Source organism: Anolis sagrei, chromosome 2, assembly GCF_037176765.1.
Source record: "Anolis sagrei isolate rAnoSag1 chromosome 2, rAnoSag1.mat, whole genome shotgun sequence".
In the NCBI taxonomy this organism is placed as follows: Eukaryota; Metazoa; Chordata; class Lepidosauria; order Squamata; family Dactyloidae; genus Anolis; species Anolis sagrei.
Genome location: NC_090022.1, coordinates 148,619,923 through 148,634,477, shown reverse-complemented (window position 1 = coordinate 148,634,477; position 14,555 = coordinate 148,619,923). Strand labels below are relative to the sequence as shown.

General features: G+C 42.8%; 1 protein-coding gene across 1 annotated transcript; it reads right to left on the bottom strand.

Annotated features, from left to right (window-relative positions):
• Nucleotides 1-13,864: 13,864 nt before the first annotated feature.
• Nucleotides 13,865-14,455, bottom strand: LOC132768168 (histone H2B 5). Its single transcript, XM_060763825.2, has one exon. It carries the CDS (start codon nt 14,410-14,412, stop codon nt 14,032-14,034), a length of 381 nt encoding a protein of 126 aa, XP_060619808.1. The 5' UTR covers nt 14,413-14,455; the 3' UTR covers nt 13,865-14,031.
• Nucleotides 14,456-14,555: the final 100 nt, after the last annotated feature.

Genomic DNA, 14,555 nt, shown 5'->3' with positions numbered 1-14,555 from the left:
TCCCTCCTTCTCTCCTTCCTTTCTTCCTTCCTTCCCCCTTTCTGTGTATGTGTTTTGTGTGTGTGTGTGTGTGTGTGTGTGTGTATATATATATATATATATATATATATATATATGCATGTATGTGTGTGCATATATTTGTGTATGTGTGTGGTTTGCTTTTTTGGCTTTTAAGTCTGTTCTGCTGTGTTTTTCAATGTTTTTATGAGTAATGGTCACTCGTTGGCCTGAGAGGTGTCTTGTGTCCAAATTTGGTGTCAATTCGTCCAGTTGTTTTTGAGTTATGTTAATCCCACAAATGAACATTACATTTTTATTTATATAGATATGAGGCAGGGGTTAGATATGATTTGTTATTTTAATGGGGAGTGGGGAAGTATGTTATTGTATGGGAGTTGCTGGGCTGCAACTCCCATCACTCTTTGCCAGCATATGTAAATGAATAATTAAATGATGAGGGATACTGAGAGTTGCAACCCAACAGCAGCCAAAGGACCTCACATTTCTTGTCCTCATTACATGATGCTTTCAGCTCACATTCAGGGCTGACATTTTAAGCCAGATAACTCAAACTTCAAAGTGAAATAATGTATATGAAATATAATGAGAAAAAATGAACAAACTTTTTTTTGTCGTTTCAGGAGTGGCTTCTGGTGTGAGAGAATTGGCTGTCTGCAAGGACGTTGCCCAGGGAACGCCTGGATGATTTGATGTTTTTATCATCCTTATGGGAGGCTTCTCTCATGTCCCCGCATGAGGAGCTGGAGCTGACAGAAGGAGCTCATCCGCCTCTCCCCGGATTTGAACCTGCGACCTGTCAGTCTTCAGTCCTGCCGGCACAGGGGTTTAACCCACTGCGCCACAGGGGGCTCCTGAACAAACACGCTAATTTGAGTTGTAGACTTTTATACATTTGTTTGAAACTGAGTGGGAAGTATTTCCGAGGATAGATTTGTGCTGAAAGGTTCAGGTGGGAAAAGGGGGCAGAGAAACAGCAGGATAGTGCAAAGATTGTCCAATAAAACATAGTAAAGGTAAAGGTTTCCCATTGACATTAAGTCTAATTGAGTCCAACTCTGGGGGAGGGAGGTGCTCATCTCAATTTCTAAGCTGAAGAGCTGGCGTTGTCTGGAGGTCATGTGGCTGGCATGACTGCATAGAGCATCGTTACCTTCCCACCAGAGCAGTATCTATTGATCTACTCACATTTGCATGTTTTCAAACTGCTAGGTTGGCAGAAGCTGGGCTAACAGCGGGAACTCACCCCGCTTCCTGGATTCAAACTGCCAACCTTTAAGTCAGCAAGTTCAGCAGCCCAGTGGTTTAACCCACTGCACCACTGGGGGTATAAATAAAACATATCACTTAACAAATTACAAGTTGAACATCCCTTATGCGGAATTCCAAAATCTGAAATACTCCAGAACTGTTCATGAGGATGGCTGAGACTCCTTTGCTTTCTGATGGTTGAATGTAAACAGACTTTGCTTTATGCACAACATTATCAAAATATTGTGTCTAAAATTAATTTCAGGCTGTGTGTAGAAGAAGTGTATGACACAATAATGAATTTCATGTTTAGACTTGAGTCCCACCTCCAAGATTATGTACATATATGCAAATATAGATATTCCAAATAAAAAAATCCACAATCCAAAACACTTCTGATCCCAAGCACTTCAGATAAGGGATACTCAACCTGTACTAATGGTGCTTAAAAAAAACTCTTGGCACAAAAAGTTTTGATGTGTTTTTGAACTGTTTGTTTATAAAACAGATGAGACTGAATTCCTGTAATCCAGCCATTTAGGCTGCAGGCAACAGAGCGTAGACAGAAATTATATTTGTAGCATTGGGCTAATTAAGGCATTCTTTTTCTGTGTTCAGTCTAAATATCTTTTCCTTTTCAGGACTGAATAATTTGGGGGTTGGGTGTGCACAATATTGATTGGCTAATGCCTCTGATGTCACACACAAAAATCCTAAAATAGTTTTCCTTTAAAAAAAAAACTTATTCTGAAGAAGAGAAAGCATACATGCACAGACATTTTCGAAAAGTAGGGAGCCTTCCTGAAACAAAATGGGAAGGTAGGAGGAGGATGACAACATAGATAGCTAGCCAACATTTGCATTTTCTTTTGCAGGTATGCATGTCTGACATTTTAACTACAGAAAAGCGAGTTACATTAGAATTGGAGACTACCTTCCTTGGCTCATTTGAAGTCCCAGGGCCTCCCTGCCCAGCTAAGAGGGGATCCCCGGCCGTGTCATCACCATCTCCACCAATCAGGATACACACCAGCTAAAGCCTGCCTCCCGGCCAATCAGAGGCCTGGGAAATGACAGGTGGCTTTTGGGTGCTGGCCAATCAGGGAGATGGGAGAAAATTTCGAACTGTAGCAATGCTAATGCATGCAAACTTTTATGTATAAAAATGCCTTCTTTTCCCATATGCCTTGTGCTTGTACCCTTTGAGCGCCCGTTGCTGTACAAGTGTCCTTTCTGTGCAGACTGAATAAACGCTTTTGCCATTTGCCTTCAACCTGGTGAGATTCCTGATTCCTGACTTGAAACATTCATGGTTAGTGAAACTTGTGAAGCGTCCCTTGGTACCTATGGGTCCTTAAAAAATCTCAAATTTCCAGCATCATTCTCAGGTGGGAAAAGATCAGTAAGATATTTGTATGATTTTTCCAAATATTTATCCCAGTATGTTGCCCAAGAAATATTCCACAGAGAAAACACCTATTTTTTGTACAAAACCTGTTTTCTGCATATATATATATTTTAAAAATCCTGAACAGAAAATAGTGTCTTCCAATCCAAGAAGAATATTGTGGAGGGATATTCTTTGGTAGCAGGGAGGAAACAACTTTCATTATCTAGCCTTATACGTAAAGACAAAACCATGCAAACTTTGCATCTTAGCTCTGGGTCAGATCAGTATTCTTTTTGTTTCTCCACCTTTTCCAACCTAGGACCTTTCAGACATTTTGGGTTGCAGTTCCCAACACCCCAAGCCCAAAACAAAAGTGATTTCCATGGATACTCCACTGTTAATCCCTGGCTCCTAGGAAGGACCAGCCTGAGAGAAGATGAAAAGCAGGGTAGCTTCTTTATGCCAGAGAACAGAGAAGGTGGGCGATGGCTGCTGACTGTGTGAGAGTGTGTGAGTAAGTAAAAGAGAGTGTGTACAGTCAGCCTCACATTTGCCGGAGTTAGGCCATTAGGGGCACCCCCGTGAAAATAAAAAAAAAACCACAAATAAAGAAATTGCTTTTTTAAACTTGAGAAAACACATCTGAGAATTCTAGGTCTTCCCACATGACTCTATGGTTGACTTCCCCTGGAAGCTGACTAGAGGATCCAGAGATTCTGAGAGAGATGTTCTCTCTCTACAAATCCCTAGGTCCTCCAGCATGACAATAGGAAGTTGACCACAGGGTCGTACTGGAGGACAGAAATTTCTAGAGAGAACATGTTAATCAAATCTGTGAATAGTCAAATCCACAAATGTCAAAACAGCAAATGTCAAAACAGCAAATGACTGTGGTATTCCTCCTACATCAGGCAACAAGAGTCCTTGGATCACCGCTGCCCAAAGCCAGTGCTATCACCTTCCTCCAGCCCCACCACATTTGCATCAATGTGCAAGAGTTTTGCTTACTTCATCATTCTTTAATTCTTCCCCTCATCTCTGAGAGTCTCTGAGAACCACCTGAAATCAGTTCCCTCTCCTACTGTATGGATTCCTTTCTTTAATCCAAAGGTGGGGAAAGTGTAGTGCTTAAGTTATCTGCTGCTCTCAGCTTCTTTGGGGACAAACTCCATCACACACAGGACATCTCCAGACCCCATGTTCAAGATCACAACAAAATGTGATAGTTTTGTTGCTCAATCTCCAACATCCCCCCCCCCCCAACACATGTCAGCAAAGAAGAACAATAACCATTAATGACAAAAAAAACCCAGAAGTGATATAACATCACTCTCTGTTTTGGTCTAACGTAATGCCACAGGCAATCAGGGGTTTGGAGGTAAAGGGAAATGACCTCAAGTATGGCATTAATGAGTAGGCAAGATGTCATAATGGGATGGACAACAATAATAATTCTGTCCTCCCAAATAAAAGTTCCTTCAGTCACCAAATTTCTAACCGTGCAAAGGATAAGACACTGGAAAATGGTTCACATATAAAATTCTTATATTTACTCTATTCACAATTGCTTGGCCATTTTGTGCTTCTTGTCTTTGCCTCTTCTAAAATGATTAACTTGCTTTGACATAGTCCATACCATCTCAAAACAACTACCAGTTCTTCGACAATACAACTACCAGTTCACTTGTGGTTCTGTGGAAATTTAATTGATAGATTAATACCGCTATCAAATAATATTCATGCAGAACCCATGGCTATGGAGATTTCACAGTAATTGGGACTATTTCATTCATGCATCAAGAAAGGAGCTTCTTCACACTGAGCCATACTCTCTGTGTCTCAACCCAACCCTCCCCCTGTTTCTTAGAGCTTTGTGGCAATGTTCTTTATCAGAGCAGTTGGAAGACAGTTGGATGGCTCTCTAATCACAGAAGGTGGGGAACGCTTTGTTTCGACAGATAAGGAACCATGGTCTTTTGGGATCCCTACAAAGGCTGCATATGGATATGCAAGATGGGGGAGACTGTGGGCCTGACACAGATATGTCCAAAGAGAGATGTGTTTTTGAGGTCAGTTTCCTAAGCTCTTCCACATTATCAACCCTGTTTTCATATGAATGTCTTTATATACATCTTCTTTGGTCTTATCATCTGAGCCCTCCTCATGTTTACTTCATTAGCCTTGTGGAGAAGGACTCTTTGTGGTTACAAAAGTGCTATATATCAGTCAAAGAAAATTTAGGTGACAAAAACATCACAAATGGCTGTTGCCTATCTTCCTCAATATGAGGAATTTACATACTGGTGCACACACACCCCACAGGGAGAAGCAACCTTTCCACTGCATTTGCAGATGTAACTCATTGCCTTACAGTTGTTGTTGAACTTCAATTTCCATTATCTTTAGTCACTATGCTGGCTAGAACAAATGGACGTTGAAACCCCACCACGTCTGGATGCTCCCCAGGTTCCCACTTGTGTAGCCAAAGAAGAATCCAAATTCAAGTATGTGTCATTTAGAGGAACATCTGAAAGGGCTCAGTATAATTGTCACAAAGTATGGTTAGTGTATATATGGGAGAATCTTAGTTCAGATCATCTCAGAATTCCATGCCACCTTTTCTAGTTTTGTTGCAGACATCATGACACGAAAGAACAAAGAAATAATAAATGGCAGCATCCAACATCACACGATTGCTTGCTGGGACTTCTTTTCTTTCTTCTTTCTTTTCTTTCTTCTGCCTGCTATCCAACTGTGTTCCAAAGGATTCTCCAAGTGGAACTGGAATAGACTTTGGAAATGGAGAGCAGGGCTGTAAAGTAGATATACCCATTGAACTGTCCAGGAAATGGATACCAGCTTTGGAATGCTCTCCCCAGGGAGATTAGGTGGGCCCCAACACTGTCCTCTTTTCATAAGGATCTGAAGATTTTGATGTTTAAACAAGCTTTTGAGAACATCTAGCCTTAATGCTCCACAATCAATGACACACCACTGCACGTCCATCCCATAACCTTATTCCTGAGCTACAATTTGCACTATCCCATTCCCTTGTCTTGTTTACAGTCTGGCCATGTTCTATGATCGTTGTCACCATAGATTTTGGGTGTTGTTCTGAGTTTAAAACTGTTGTTTTATATGCTATATGTTTTACTTTATTGCATTATACTGTGTGTTTACTTTATGCTCTGTTTTAGGCACTTTGTGCTATATGTAAGCCGCTCTGAGTCCCTTCGGGGAGAAGGAGGCAGGGTACAAGAATAAAGTTATTATTAAAAGTTATTATATTGCTTAAAAGATAGGTGGGTGCCAGGGGTCTCCGTGCTGCTTTGGCATGAAAAGGTGTTGGCAAAGCATACTATCCATCTGGATGAAAACTGAGAAGTGAGTTTGCTTTTCTCCAGCCAAGACTATTTTCAGTCCTTTGCCTACAATCGTGCTTTCCCCCAAGAATGGCTCTTACAGGTGCATAGGAAGAAAACTCGGAAAAAATAGTTTTTTGGACAACAAACACCAGAATGTCCAATATGGTATTGACAGTTATACTCCAGAAAAGCACCTTTCCTGGCTGTTAATAGTTGTCCGTAGGGTAGAGAATCCACTCCAGGTTTCTGTCCAGGTGCTGGAAAGCCCTTCAAGGTGCTGAACCCTTATTCTTAAATGAGTTTAGTACTTTGGACAGCTCCTTTGAAACTAGCCAAATCCTAGCATGGATTGACTGCCCCATTGTCAAGAGAAACACCAAACAGCATAGATCTTGACAAAGGTATATAGGCAGGAGCATTATAGCGAATTAAGTTATTTGCCCATCTTACTCATTTTCTTGCTGTTTTGTGGGGCCAGCTCCCACCTTGAGGTACAGCGAGGCAACTCTGAGAAAGTCTGCATTCAATTGAGGTTTGTGTCACTGTTTCTAAGAATGGGCTCAGGATGTGGTATAGCACAGCATTCAAGAAAGAGAAGCTACTTATGTTGTGAGCCACTCCTTTGCTCTATGCACTGCTCTCCTGAGAGGTGAGACATCATCGGAAAGATATTCACGATACTGTATCTCATTAAGTACATGGATGCAAATACAGGTGTTCCAAAATCCAAAATGAAAACCCAAGTTCAAAGCACTTCTGATCCAAGACTGTTTGGATAAAGAATTCTCAGCTCAGATGATGGTAAAGATACCTTCTTGTATTATCTGTATTACCTCCCATCAGGCCCGTAGCCAGGATTTTATTTCGGAGGGAAGCTGAGTTTGATTCGGGGGGGGGGGGGCTGAGTCTGAGTGAAAGAGGGTCTACCCTAGCAAACCTTTCATATCGTTACCCCAATACCCACATGCATATGGGATATATTGAGCATGGTGATCAGATCATGATATGAATAAACATAACAGTTTAAATAATGTACCGTAAGGTCTTCTCACGAACCACCATGAGAATTTGGGGAGGGGGGGCTGAAGTCCCCCAAGCTCCCCCCCCCCCAAGCTACATGCCTGCCTCCCATGGTTCTCAACATTGCCCATGTTTGCCATGCCTTCTTATTGATGACCTTGAAACTACAAGGATTAAAAACCTGATGCCAATAACATCTTATGCCTTCATTCGAAAACTGTATCCCCGGTAGAAAGAATTATATTGCAGCACAATTTCTCAGTTTTCGTAGGATCATGGCCTAGTACATCCTTGATTTCGATGTCCTTCAGTGCTGTAATGGTTCTGCTGTGGATCAAAATGGCCATATAGGTTTCTTCTATTTGCTTCCCTTATGTGCCACCTTTTAGGTACTGCTTTTAGAAAGAGGAGCCTTGCTAAAATCAGATCCAATCAAAAACAAAGCTTTTGGGGTTTATCTAGAACTTTCAAAAGTGAGTATTTTCAGTTATAACTCCCACATGTCCTTAAGTTTTCCCAGCCAACATTGCCAGCAGACATCAGAGAATTATAGTTCAAACCTGTCCCATCACTTCCCCAAATTTTGGTTTCATCTAGCCTTTACCCTCTTCCATTACTACAGAATTTAAGCACTGCCTTTTTCATAGACAGAAAAAAAAAATCTAACCCCAGAGCTGTTGGTTTTATACTATCAACCCTATAAGGCAGTGGTTCTCAACCTGTGGGTCCCCGGATGTTTTGGCCTTCAACTCCCAGAAATCCTTACAGTTGGTAAACTGGCTGGGATTTCTGGAAGTTGGAGGCCAAAACACCAGGGGACCTCCAGGTTGAGAACCACTGCTATAAGGACAGGGATGTCCGTATACTTGAAAGAGGACCTTTCACTATATACACTTGCAGGATGACTGGGATCTGCTGGAGAGGCCCTCCTCTATGACCCAGAGATGTAGATATATTCTGGGTTTTCTCAGCTGTGCTACTGCCCCCTTTCTTTAATGGCCTTCTTCTGGAAGTCAAAATAAACAATGGCTTTATTTAGGCACCTAGTAAAAACACGTGTTTATGTTTACAGGTGTGCACACAGATTCATATACATTCAAGATACCTGTTGACTTACAGAAACTACATGAATTTCATAGGGAGGGAATACTCAGAGATGGTTTGCCACCGCTTTCCTCTGAAATATAGCCTACAACATCTGATGTTCATTGGTGGCTACCCACCCAAGTACTAACCAGAACTGACCCTGTTTAGCATCAAAGATCATACGGGGTCTGGTGCCTTTAAGATCAACACTTTGAAGCAAAATATTTCACTCCAAAATATTTGTGCACATAGTTTTAAACTGTTTCAAACTTCTTAAACTTTCTTTAATTTGTCAACTTGTTGAAGGTGTTTTGATCCTATTTAATTTATTGTCTACTGTTTTCTATTGCCTACATACTACAGAAAAGATCACATTATTCATAGGTTGTGATTTAACTATTTCTTTGTAAATAATTAATAAAACAAAATCTTGAGGCACAAAGGGAATATCAATTAAGACAGACACTTTGCAAACCCATCTGTGTTTGTCCTCCCTCTCCTTTTTCTCCTACTGTCCCCAAACTGGAGATGTTACACAGAGGAATAAGAGACAGATCCTCTGCCTAGAAGAAAAGCCACAAAACTCCAGTAACTTCCTCAGAAGTAAACTACTTATTTGAAAAGAGGAGGGGGGACTCTTTAAGCACTCACTGCAAGAATAACAACAGCCGTGACAGATTTGGAAAGCGGTAGTTCCATATATATCTGTTGCAACAGGGCTAGGTGCTGCCATTTCCGCATTTTCTAAAACAAGCAGAATGGTCAGAGAAAAAGAGAAGTGAGCTCCCACATCCTATATAGATGTATGTGTAAAAAAAAAAAGAGGGCATATCAGACACACCTTCTGGAGAGTGAGACAGGAAGACCCTGCCAAATCTAAATTTCCATCTCTCTGGATGTCTGTATCCATCAAGTTCCAGAGGTGATAGATCAGTCTAATAAAAGATCATGGATTTCAAGACTTCACTCCCACCTCGCTCCATTTTCCACCAAACCAACCCTTGCGGGGTACCAGTGTCCCTTTTTCCAAAAACAAGAGGAAGTTGAGAGAGACTTCTGGTTTTGAAAAAAAAAATAGGTAATGTTGGCTACACAAGGTGTAAAAAAAAAAAGTTCTGCATTGCAAGGAGAGCCTTCCTTGTATGTTGATGTAATCCCTCTAACCATGCCATTCAAAGCTGGAGAAGGATCGTGGCCAAAGAAAGAACTAAGAAGCAAAGGTCAAGTGCAGGATTGTTTTAGTTCACAAGGGAAGATGCAACACTGTTCCCAGCAGGCATGAGAAGAGCCCATCTTCAAAACTGCACACACCCCCCCCCCCTTCACACACACACATACCATTATTACCATGCGTACAACATCCACCCTCCCCAACCATTGGCCTTGCTGACTGACATTAATAGAAGTTGGAGTCCAATAATGTTTGGAGGAATACAGGTTCCCTCATGTGCCTGAATCCACCCTTTCAACTTCTCCCGTTTGTTTGCTTAAAGCCAACCTTAAAAACTGTGACATAGACACTGAGAACTGGCTTTTGAGCACTCTAACTGGAGGTCAGCTGTGACCAGCAGTGCTGTGGAATTTGAAGAGACACGAACAGAGGGCAAAAGAGAGAAATGTGCCAAGAGGAAGGTATGTCTAGCCAACCCTGACCAGAACCGCCTACCATCTGGAAACTGATGCTCTCACTGTGGGAGAAGATGCGAATCAAGAATAGGGCTCCACAGCCACCTACGGACCCACCGCCAGGGCACCACATCTAGAAGACAATAATCCTCAAGCTACGAGTGATCACCTAAGTAAGTAAGTTTGTCTATAAATCAACTTATCCTCTCTCTATGGATTGAGTGCAAACTAATACTTCTGCACGTTGGACTCAGTTTGTAGTGATGGAATGATGCTGAGGATAACCCTGGCCTTCTGCATAGTTGGGTGCTCTATCTTAAACCTGAATAAATATAGATCCATCCATATTTGCGTAAGGTATTTAAACTGCACAATGAGCACATAATTTTGGTTACTTCATGGCAATAGTACACATCCAGCCCTATTCAGATGCATGCAGGTGTAGATGGTCTACTGGGGAAAAATAAATTGACTTTGTATTAAAAACATATCAATTTAGCAGTAAAAATCCACTGGTGGATGAGATGCAAGTTCTTCAAGACAAAAATAAATTACACTGGGAGAAACTTAAATTGAAAAAGTTTCCAAAAGGAGCATACTGCCCTGTAGTGGCAAGATAGATGCATTGAACCAGGACAACTTGGAATAGGTGGGTTCTTGAACTCTCCTCCACATGGTCTGCTCTTCTTCAGGCTACTTCCAATCCAAGACCTAATAAGCAACATTAATCAACTCATAAATTAAGAATATGGTTATGGTTATGTGTACAGGGAGCACACAACACCCCCCCCCCCCCCCGGCGCGCTACGCAGGCTCCACTGGATGCCAGTTTGCTACCATTTGCATGTTTTTGAACTGCTAGGTTGGCAGAAGCTGGGGCTAACAGCAGGAGCTCGCGCCACTCCCTGGATTCGAACCTGTGACCTTTCGGTCAACAAGTTCAAACCTCAGCGCTTTAACCCACTGCGCCACTGGGGGCTCTGGATTATCATTAGTAGTTAGTCATATAATGCACTTGTAGCTTCCTATGCCTGTACAGGTAAGCACAGCAGAAAATGGATGTAATTCCTAGCTACTCCCCTGATCCCCACCTCTTGCCATTTCCTGGAGACCATTATACTTGCAAGCATAAGGGGCTGCCTTATACTGACAGAGAGCAGTGACCCATTTGACTCCAGACAGTGGTCACAAACCCACAGCAGCTCTCTAGGGTTTTCCAGACCAGTTTCTTTCACTGGAGATGCTGCAGAAATGGGTTGAAATAGCTCTGGGGAGGGATGGAAGAGTAGAAGAGCCATGCAATATTTGGTTATTGAATGTATAATGGCCTTCCACTTTTGCGCATATTAGTAGTGAGTGAAGGATTCCAGCAAAAGAAAGGAAAAAAAAACAATTAAAAACTGCTTTTTATATGAGAGAACACCTCCAAAGAATCTGATTCTCGTTATTTATTTATCGTGTCATCCGCAACCATAACATTGTATTACATTTTTAACAGAACAAAACAAACAAACAGATAAAAAAAAACCCACAAATTTTGCAAACTTGGTAGCTGATTAAATGTCCTTTGACCAGTATCTGGCCACTTGGAGTGCTTCCGGTGTTGCCGCAAGAAGGTCCTCCATCGTGCATGTGGCAGGGCTCAGGTTGCATTGCAGCAGGTGGTCAGTGGTTTGCTCTTCTCCACACTTGCATGCCGAGGATTCCACTTTGTAGCCCCATTTCTGAAGGTTGGCTCTGCATCTTGTGGTGCCAGAGAGCAGTCTGTTCAGCGCCTTCCAAGTTGCCCAGTTCTCTGTGTGCCCAGGGGGGAGTCTCTCATCTGGTATTACCCACGGATTGAGGTGCTGGGTTTGAGCCTGCCACTTTTGAACTCTCGCTTGCTGAGGTGTTCCAGCGAGTGTCTCTGTAGATCTTAGAAAACTATTTCTTGATTTAAATTGTTGACGTGCTGGCTGATACCCAAACAAGGGATGAGCTGGAGATGTCTCTGCCTTGGTCCTTTCACTATTGGCTGCAACTTCCCGGCGGATGTCAGGTGGTACAATTCCGGCTAAGCAGTGTAATTTCTCCAGTGGTGTAGGGCGCAGACACCCTGTGATAATGCGGCATGTCTCATTTGGGAACAGAATGGCTGGGGAAGACCTAGATGTTCAAAGTGACAAAAGGAACATAAACACACAGACCAATGTCATCTCTTTCATAGGAGGCTTTCCTTTATGGTTGCACTATTTACAAGAACAAGGTTTCCATAACACAGATAAACAAACACATAGGCTGCCTTCATACTGGAGCTTTCTCACAGGAGGCTTCTCTCACAGAGGTTTGCCTCAAACTCTTCAGGATGATGCTAGCTTTGGCCCACAAATAGGCTTCGGCCTGCTAACTCTTTCAGTTCTTGGCTCACTTTTGTAATAAAAAATACCCAGTTAATTTTTTTAATATTTCTGACAAGATAGCCATCTGTGGGGAGTGCTTTGTGTATCCCTCCCTTCCTTTTGTAAAAGCCTGAAGACCTGGTGGTTTAAACAAACCTTTGAGAACGACTAGTTCTAGCTCTGCCTCAGATACTGTTGAAATTGGCCATATCTTCTTCTTATACCAATTACCCAGGTCACTCTTTTCTGTTAGGCCCTGGAAGTGTATAGCCATAGACTCTACCTAATTTCCCGGGCCCTCTAAAATCGCAGTAGCCCGGCCCAGCCTTTTAAATTGCCGTGATCAGGCATGATATCTATATATAAAAAAATGCTCTGTGCATAATGAGTACCTTAAAAACAAAAGAACCAATGAACGAAATCACACCAAATTTGGCAACAAAATGTCTCACAACACAAGGAGTGACCATCACTCAAAAAATTACGATTTTGTCATTTGGGAGTTGTAGTTGCTGGGATTTATAGTTCACCTACAATCAAAGAGCATTCTGAACTCCATCAACGATGGAATTGAACCAAACTTGGCACACGGAACTCCCATGACCAACAGAAAATACTGGAAGGGTTTGGTGGGCATTGACCCTGACTTTGGGAGTTGTAGTTCACCTACATCCAGAGAGCACTGTGGACTCTAACAATGATGGATCTGGACCAAACTTGGCACAAGCACTCAATATGCCCAAACAGATGGAGTTTGGGGAAAATAGACTTTGGCATTTGGGAGTTGTAGTTACTGGGGTTTATAGTTCACCTACAATCAAAGAGCGTTCCGAAACCACACTGACAGAATTGGGCCAAACTTCTGACACGGAACCCCCATGACCAACAGAAACTACTTAAGGCCATTCAGTCCAGCTCCCTTCACCAGGGCAAGAAAATGTAATCAAAGCCCTCCTGACAAAGAGTCATCCAGCCATAGATATTGATAGATATGATTCACACACACATATAGTATTATAGATTTGAAAGGGACCCTTAAAGAAGGACAATATGTTCCAGAGTAGGCAAACCACTCTCCACAGCAACACTGACAAAGAAACAGTAAGAAATACTGTTTACCCACAAGCATAAAGAAATTACATATATTAGAAACCATCACTTTCTCATTATTTTCCAGATCAACAGAGTTGGCCACAGCAATGCGTGGCAGGGGACAGCTAGTTTTAAATATATGTGTTATTGTGGTTTTAATGCTGATATTATCTTGTTAATTTTATGTTTATGCTGTTTTTCCTGTATGTATTGATTATGTTACTTGGAAACCGCTCTGAATCCCCTTGGGGAGACAGTGATATATAAAGTTTTGTTGTTGTGTGTCTCTGACTAGCAAGGACACACAACATCTATGTATACAAGGTGCTGCTTCCTGCTTCTTGGCAGGGGGTTGGACTGGATGGCCCATGAGGTCTCTTCCAACTCTTTGATTCTATGATTCTAAGGAGCTGGACTGAATAGCAAGTGGATTATACGACTGCAATGCCTCGGCCTGATCATTAGGTGGCAGCAGAGGGCAACCCAGGATCTGTGAAGCCAGCTTTTGCCTCTCCCTCCTTCCCGCAGCTGACTGTCAAACTACTCCCTCCCCTGCCAGCTAGGAATGACTTGTATGAAACTTATAATTGTGATCTGTGGCTGTATGACATTTTATAAAAAGCTTAAGACCCACTACGTTGAGAGCGCCCACATTTCCTTTATTAGACGTGTATTATATATAGGGATGAGTTTTGTCCCGGAGATGATGGCAGGCGAGTGCCTCCAGCTCTTTCTGTCGAAGAGGTGGGTGGCTCTGAAAAGAGCCTTTGGGTTTTGGGAGCCTCTCTTCCTCTTCCTCTCAGGCTTACTTGGAGCTGGTGTATTTGGTGACAGCCTTGGTGCCCTCGGAGACGGCGTGCTTGGCCAGCTCCCCGGGCAGGAGGAGGCGCACGGCGGTCTGGATCTCGCGAGAGGTGATGGTGGAGCGCTTGTTGTAGTGGGCCAGGCGGGAGGCCTCTCCGGCGATGCGCTCGAAGATGTCGTTGACGAAGGAGTTCATGATGCTCATGGCCTTGGAGGAGATGCCCGTGTCGGGGTGCACCTGCTTCAGCACCTTGTAGACGTAGATGGAGTAGCTCTCCTTGCGGCTCTTGCGCCGCTTCTTGTCCCCCTTCTTCTGCGTCTTCGTCACCGCCTTCTTGGAGCCCTTCTTGGGCGCGGGAGCGGACTTGGCGGGTTCAGGCATCGTTGCGTTCACTGACAACTCTGAGGCAGGCGAACTCCTTCCCTCCCTGTATTTATAGTCTCCCTATGCAAATGAAGGGCTCCAAAGCAGGACGTTCCTATTGGCCGGGGGATTTCTGCTGGCATGCAAATGAGAGTTCTGTA